This window comes from Octopus bimaculoides, chromosome 6 (genome assembly GCF_001194135.2).
Source record: "Octopus bimaculoides isolate UCB-OBI-ISO-001 chromosome 6, ASM119413v2, whole genome shotgun sequence".
Taxonomy (NCBI): domain Eukaryota; kingdom Metazoa; phylum Mollusca; class Cephalopoda; order Octopoda; family Octopodidae; genus Octopus; species Octopus bimaculoides.
In genome coordinates, this window is record NC_068986.1 from 26,806,595 (window position 1) to 26,815,249 (window position 8,655).

Here is an 8,655-nt window from a genome sequence, read left to right on the forward strand (position 1 = left end):
ATATATATATATATATATATATATATACGTGCGGTGGGGTGGTATGTGTATTCACACACGTTACTTAAGCCGCGAAACTAAAATGAAAGTAAGAAAAGTGGTCTAAGAGCTAGCCTATGCTGAACAAAACTTCAAAGTGTAGATTAAAACAAACTCAGAAATTAGTTAAGAAAAAAAAAAAGCTTCAACAATATCTGTGAGGGTACATAAAGGTGTTGGTGAAAGAAATGTTTCGTTATAGTGAAGGTTGTTTGTATTTATTAGGAAGAATATAAAAGAACCAACACAATAACCACTCCAACCATCACACACGCATTTATTTTGTTGATCTCGCCGAATCTCGTCGATTCCCGCGACAAGTAACACATGAGTTTATGGAAACAAATATGTCGCACAACGTCTGTCGGATAGGTATATCTCATCATTGTTCACACCGCGACAGCGTACACAGTCGATGACTGCCAACACACGCAGCACTGTAGCTGGTTGACACATTGACATGGTAGGCTCTGTGTGTAATTCTCGAAAAAGGGATGAAGAAAGCCGGGCAGAAGAAAGATGAAGTTAAACCTGAGGTCGACAAAGCCAGACGAGTCTACAGGTAAAAAAGGAATTTCTCCGATCATCTTCGACCCTTTCGCTCTCTGTTAAAAGAATATTGATAATAATAATAATAAAATATTTCATGGGATAGTCCCCTAACCTCACTCCTTTTATCTCCTTTCGTCTGAGTTCTCGGTAGTTTCCACAACAACAAAGAAATAAATATAACAAGTGAGGTGTTTGTTCTCTGGTTGTCTTGTATTTTCCCCACTTTCAAAGACATTTCTACATTTGTCACTGACCACTTCAGCTGTTATTCTTTACTATTCCACGTGGCTGATACCAGCAGCTCTTGAGAATGAGAAGTCTACCGAGGATAATTCCAGTTTCTATTTATGTAGTTTAAAATAAGGAACTCCTGGACAACGAATAAACACAACTGAGGAATAGATAGGTAGATAGAGAGGTAGATAGAGCAACTGATCGACATTGAAATGATTTCTAAGAATATATTTGCTTTAATAAAAAATAATAATGTGCTTAGTGTTTGTTTATCCGTTCTTGGATAAATTCCGAAAGAAGCTAGAATATTTGTTGAGTTCGAAAATGGAGAGTTTTCTTGTTTTTCTTTTTTGGCACTGCTACTAAATCGAGCTGCTAAGTTTAATATTCGTTCCGTTTCTTCTGCAAGATTTCTTAATCGGATATACGAGTCTCTGCTCTCCCTAAATCTCTCCAATCCAACATCCATCCATCCACAGGTTATTTTATTCTTCTTCGTTACTGAGAGTATTTTGTTGTTGCTTTGCCACTTGCTCGCCATTGAATGCATCAATGCAACACAGCCACAGCCAAAACAAATTCACATGAAAACATAAGTTAGTGTTTATTTTTAAGATCCCAGAAAATCTTTCATTGGATGAACTCTGTATTGTTTCTGACCATTTTGCAATATACCTTTATATACACACCTTCGATGCATTTGTTTATTTTTGGCTTTGCATGTATTTTTGGAATGGTATGTATGTCGGTGCAAGATATACCCTATAATATGGTGCAGGTTGGAGGAAGTAGTCGATGTATTTAAACAAAATTCGGACATGGCTAATTTCGGCTAAAACTGTCCATATGTATGAGTGTCCCATGGGAGATACAGTGGACCATTGGCTAGTTTCTGTTGAATTCATATTAACTTATGTAACGAAAGTTCAATTTTGATACTCACTCATATATATATATATATATATATATATATATATATATATATATATATATATATATCCTAACGAAATATGCTTGTATGTTGTATTTTAAACATTTAATTTCTCTTATACAAAATATTTTATAAATTTAAATGGAAAGGCTTACTAATGCCTCTGTGTTGTGTATACACATGCATATATATCCTTATATATCTTTTAGTCACATGAAGGATCGCATATAGCAAGAAATTAAGGACGGAGTGAATCCTTAGCTTCGAACAATTAAAATCCGCTACTTGTACTGAATATGCTTTCTCCCTTTTGTACATCCAAATATGTGTGTGTATGTATATATATATATATATATATATATATATATGTGTGTGTGTGTACTCGCTTTATATCTCACAAACCAGTGTCTGTTCTTTTTTGAAGTCTGTGTGCATTTCGCTTGAATGACGTCTTGTTCCCTCGCGGTCAGTTCAGTCCCGCCGTTTTCTTCTGGTATCTAAAATATATCGTCTGCCAACATGAGTTAAATCGTTTCGTGTGTGTATGTATAACACACACACACCATATATTGTATATAATCAGATTACTGTATAAGGAAGTCAACAATTCAATTTATACTAACAGGTGTGTAGCTGATTTGTTCTCGAACCCGCTAATATATATTTACCTTTATATTATGGAAACACTCTAGCTAGCACTATCATATTCTTGCTCTATCCTGTTTCACTAAAACTCGATTTTATTTAAAATGTCACTCTTGAAATGTGAAATCTTGTGTAAACAAATATTGTTTTAACAGTATTATTGTTAATGTTCTGCGTGCTGTTTGTACCAAAAGCTGGTTCACATCTGAACTTTTTTTCACAACGTGTCGGTTCTTTACTCGTTATCTTATTTACCTCAGAAATCCGACTTATTTTTTTGGGGGGTAAAACATTTCTCATTTTCCCCACATTTTGTTCTAGCAACATAAGCACATTATCTCAGCTCATTCGATAATGTTTCTCGCAATTAAAAACTCGTGTTACGTACTGAGTTGTATGTAGACACTTGGCAGTGGAAGGTAATCGGAGATTACCTATTGGAACCGTGAGAATGGACAAGAGATGATGTTGATAGCATGATAAATGCTTCCCTTTCGATACTTAATTCATTTATTCCCTAAATTTGTGATAATTTTGATATGTAATACATGTACGTTATGTCGTCTGTTCTGCTATCACAAACCCGCACGTGTGGTGTATGTTCCTTTTACTCAGTGGGCAAGGCAGTGCCCATGACTCCTTGCAAGGCTTCTGAAACCAGTGTGGAGCTATTTTCAAACAGGGAAACCTGATCCAAGTACTTGCAAGAGACTTGTCTCTGCTAAAGATACCCAAGGTACCAGTTTGTGGTTGGATTCCATGCGGAGGGTGAAGTCTACCATATATACAATGATACATACATTGCTGAAGAATGTTTTGTAAAATTACTGGACAACGGTGTATATACTCTTTACTCTTTTACTTGTTTCAGTCATTTGACTGCAGCTATGCTGGAGCACCGCCTTTAGTCGAGCAAATCGACCCCAGCACTTATTCTTTGGAAGCCTATTACTTATTCTATCGGTCTCTTTTGCCGAACCGCTAATTACAGGGACGTAAACACACCAGCATCGGTTGTCAAGCGATGTTGGGGGGGACAAACACAGACACACACACACACACACACACACACACACACACATTATATATATATATATATATATACATATATACGACGGGCTTCTTTCAGTTTCTGTCTACCAAATCCACTCACAAGGCTTTGGTTGGCCTGAGGCTATAGTAGAAAGACACTTGCCCAAGGTGTCACGCAGTGGGACTGAACCCGGAACCATGTGGTTGGCAAGCAAGCTACTTACCACAGATCCACTCTTGCGCCTATATGCAAAATTAATTAATATTTAAATTACTTTTCCTATCTTTAGAGTTGGCAAATGACGATTTATCAATGGGAATGAAATTGTTGTCTGCATACTGGAAGGAATTTAATTCATTTATCAAAGCACGTAAACTGCGAAAGCTACATCAAAACTGATTAAATTTCCAATTAAAATATACGAATTGTTATAATTGGGACTTTTAGTGCCTTCAGCTTTGTGGAATTGATATTCATTATATTTATAATAGTCATTGATTTGACCTGGTTAGTGTTATCACACACCTGTTGTGTTAGGGTTAAAATTTGAAAAGCTAGAAATCTAAGCTATAGAAATTGTTTTGTCCACACATTCGTTTTACTTTACATTTGTTGTGTGAAAGAGTTGGAGGAATCAGCCTACAAATATTATTTATTGTAATAGCACAATGTATTGGGGATTTGTATGTCAAAACCCTGGTAGTATATCGTTTTTGATCGATCGAAACGGAGTGTTCAAAGACGTAAAGTTTCGCAGATGACGAAGTGATTAAAAAAAACAAAAGAAAAGTTATTCATAGGAAGTATCATTATAGGCGCAGGAGTGGCTGTGTGGTAAGTAGCTTGCTAACCAACCACATGGTTCCGGGTTCAGTCCCACTGCGTGGCACCTTGGGCAAGTGTCTTCTACTATAGCCTCGGGCCGACCAAAGCCTTGTGAGTGGATTTGGTAGATGGAAACTGAAAGAAGCCCTTCGTATATATGTATATATATATATATGTATGTGTGTCTGTGTTTGTCCCCCTAGCATTGCTTGACAACCGATGCTGGTGTGTTTATGTCCCCGTAACTTAGCGGTTCGGCAAAAAGAGACCAATAGAATAAGTACTAGGCTTACAAAGAATAAGTCCCGGGGTCGATTTGCTCGACTAAAGGCGGTGCTCCAGCATGGCCGCAGTCAAATGACTGAAACAAATTAAAAGAGTAAAAGAGGAGTTGGGTAGTGTCTATAACCGCTTTAGGTCCTATTAAACTGGTGAAGTTGAAGCAAATATAGTTGATGACCATCCCAGACATCTGCAGGTCAATGTTTGTAGTTAAAACAAATGCTGTACGTAAGTGAGGAGGTCTATTCCAAATGCTTTCGGCAGTTTAGTGATTGATTTTTATTTTTGTTCCTTCTCCATGTTTATCATTGTTTGGATAAGAACAATAACATATTTCCATGTATTTTAGAGAGATCTAATCTTCTCAGTGCCTTTTTTATTAGTTGTCTTGTTTTTTATTTCCATTCTATAGCTCTGTTCACTTAGCATGTGAATCATTCATTTACATTTATCTATCTACACTAGCACAGTTATTTGGTTTGCATACCATTAATTCCTGGTGCCTTTGGCATTCTCTCACTTTCACAACCCATCTGTACTCTTTATTTACAAATACATGCTTGTATATCCAACAGATCATTCTGAACTTGCTTATTTTCCAATTCCCACAAATCCTTTATCTCACAACTCTTTAATGTCACATTTTCCACTCACTCTGTCCCAGTTTCATTTTTATTTATTTATCAAACAAATGTAGAGGGCCAAACTAGAGATTATATAATTAGGGAGGTGTTTTACTTTTCATCGTATATAAATTCCTGTGGCAATGACTTTTGTCTCTCAACTCACCCAGATCAATAAAACATGAAATATTGATGTTTATTTAATTATCTTCCCCTCTACAAAACTTGCTTTTTACAAGCACAAAAGAAAATATTATTTATTTATTACATTCTTGCATGCTACCATGGTTCTAGGTATTTTGATATGAATTATTGGAGCAAAAATATTTACTGCTTCATGCCTTTCTCTGACCAGTCATTTTCAGCCAGAAAATGAGAGTCACGCCAATTTTGAGACCAGTACTGTACTGTGTTGCTTAGGGGACTAATACAGTAATTCTAACATGGCTTTCCTGATGTTTCAGTGGAACATTCTCACAAATAGTTTACAATTTGGGTGTAGGAGCATAGGAGTGGCTGTGTGGTAAGTAGCTTGCTTATCAACCACATGGTTCCGGGTTCAGTCCCACTGTGTGGCATCTTGGGCAAGTGTCTTCTACTATAGCCTCAGGGCCGACCAAAGCCTTGTGAGTGGATTTGGTAAGTGGAAACTGAAAGAACCCCGTCATATATATATATATATATATATGTGTTTGTGTGTCTATGTTTGTCCCCCCAACATCGCTTGACAACCGCTGCTGGTGTGTTTACGTCCCCGTAACTTAGCGGTTCGGCAAAAGAGACCGATAGAATAAGTACTAGGCTTACAAAGAATAAGTCCTGGGGTCGATTTGCTCGACTAAAGGTGGTGCTCCAGCATGGCCACAGTCAAATGACTGAAACGGGTAAAAGAGTAATGTGATCATTTCAATATGATTCTCTCAGACTAAGTGGTTTCTATTTTGATCCTACTGTATGGCACTTTGGGCTGACCAAAACCCTCACAGGGTTTTAGTAAAGTCTGTTTCAAGAGAAGTTCCTGTTCTTGTAAGGGAGATTTAATCTCTTGCCCCATTTAACATTACTGCATGGCTCTTTGATCCCTTTAACAGAGTCCATTCTCTTGCTAGCATTTGGTTGAGGCATCTGGTTTGAGCATATCTTCTTCCTTCTTGGCCACCATTTATGGATACCCTGAAAAAAAAGTAGTTCCCATTTAGAATTAGATATTTCTACATCATCATTTTACATCTGTATTCCATGTTGGCATGGATGGATGGATGGATCATTATGGTCTAAATTATTTCTTATTGGAAGATACTGCTTCCAGAGACTAGTGCTTGTGTATGCCACTTGACTTGGTTTCTATGGCTGAATGCTCTTCTTATCACCAACAACTATTTGAATGTTGTACAGAAAAATGTTATTTTTATTTACAAACAGATCCTTCTGAGTATTTATGTTATGATTTTGTACATTCATCCGTTTTTATTGTATTCAAAATATGGATCTGTGTTCATTGCTTCTCTCAGTTTTCAAAGTCTAATTCATCTCTCCCCATGTCATTACATCATTCTTATATTAATCTTCTTGTTTGCCTGTCGCTAATGATTATACACGTGTAATACAAGCATTTGTTTATACATCATGAATCATCCCTTGTTTATTATGAACAATGTCCTGAAATTTGATTTAGCTATTTCTAAGCTAGGTTTTTTTTATGAATCTACTTCTACCATACATACCAACATTGTGGCAGGTTTTCATTCTATATATATTATGCATTCATTATCCACTTTGCCATACCCATGTGAGTTGGACTGAATTTGTTGGTTGGAGCAAATTTCCTCTGGCTGGATGCCCTTCATGTCACCAACCCTCACTTGTTTCTAAGGAAGGTAAGATTTCCCGAAGCCAGACATGTTTTTCACAAAAGACAGGAAACAAACAACATTGCTTGTATGACTATGGTGCTTGTTTATAATCTTCATGTGATATCAAAACAAGGGCACACACACATACACACACACACACACACACAAGGAGCTTCTTCCAGTTTCCGTCTACCAAATCCAGTTGCAAGGCTTTGGTTGGCTATAGTAGAGAACACTTGCCCAAGGTGTTGCACAGTTGGATTGTACCCAAGATCACATGGTTAGGAATCAAGCTTCTTAACCAAATAGCCATGCTTGTGCCATTCATGTCACGTAATATCTGAAACAATGCTATCATCTAATGTGTATCAGTCAATACATTCGATACCTTTTTACTTGAGTTTCTAATGGACTCATACTCTAAACTGCTTTTGTTGTCTCACATGGTTTTTCTCTAATATTTTACCATGTTGTTATTTAACTACAGGTCAGCCTTGATTGAGCTATGATCAGAAGTGTTCTGATCATGAGCCTCATTTTTTAACTTTTTTCCTTTTTTTTTTGCATCTCAAAGACTATTTTGTCTAATGTGTCTTTTTTCAAAGAAATTTGCATCCCAATCACATGGTCACTGTTTCAGTCCCACTGTATTACACCTTAGGCAAGTATTTTCTATTATAGCTTTGGGCTGACCAAACCCTTGTGAGTGAATTTGGTAGATGGGAACACAGAAACTGTCTGGAAGCCTGTTGAGTGTATGTGCATGCATGCATGCATACATACGTTTACTTCCAGTATTCTATGAAAAACATATCTGAACATAGGAAAGTATTACCTTCCAAGAATTGGCAACCAGGAGGGCATCTGACCTGTGGAAAAGGGATATTAAAATGCTGATGATACTGATATGGTGTGATTTTTGTGGAAGATTTATTTGCTATTTCTAGCTGGTCAAGCCACCACATAGATTCTCACCACCTCTATTGTTCCTATATAATTGTGTTGATTTCACTGGCTGTGCTAATAGATGTCACATCTCAGCCTTTTTCCTTTTATGATGTTATTTTAACTCAGAAAAATCTCGTCCACATCTGTCGTATTTTAACAAGGAAGTGGACTTAATTGACAGTCATTTGTTTTTACTCTTTGCTTTGCTGCTTATTCTTGTGCTGGAGAAATGTAAAATACCATACCACTTGTCACTTATTAATTTATTCTAGTGCTTCACCATTGCGCTGTACACAAATGTTTTAATGCAAATGCCTATCAAAAATTTGTGTTTCCTATCATACAGTCCATTCAAAAATATTTTCAGCTTTCATGACTATTAATGAAATGGTCTGCTTTTGTGTTTCAACTACTTTTGAAAATAATCAAGAATATCAAGGGATTTAGTTGAGTGATTAACTTTTCATTAAGTAACTGATGTTTGGAACATAATTAATTAAAAATAAAAGCATAAAATGGGTGGGTGGTTAAGAAGTTTGTTTTTCAATCACATGGTTTGGGATTCAGTCCTATGATGTGGCACCTTGAGTAAGAGCTGACCAAAGTCTTGTGAGTGGATTTGGTACGTGGAAACTGAAAGAAGCTTGTGTGTGTGTGTGTGTGTATATATATATATATATATATATATAT

At 36.5% G+C, this 8,655-nt stretch overlaps 1 protein-coding gene across 1 annotated transcript in view; it reads left to right on the forward strand.

Annotated features, from left to right (window-relative positions):
• The first annotated feature begins 289 nt into the window (after nt 1-289).
• LOC106881821 (nonsense-mediated mRNA decay factor SMG5) overlaps nt 290-8,655 on the forward strand; it is a 109,646-nt gene continuing 101,280 nt past the window's right edge. Inside the window, exon 1 of the mRNA XM_052968428.1 lies at nt 290-601. Within this exon, the coding sequence (XP_052824388.1) occupies nt 534-601 (68 nt within the window). The 5' untranslated portion in view covers nt 290-533. The remainder of the gene's footprint in view (nt 602-8,655) is intronic.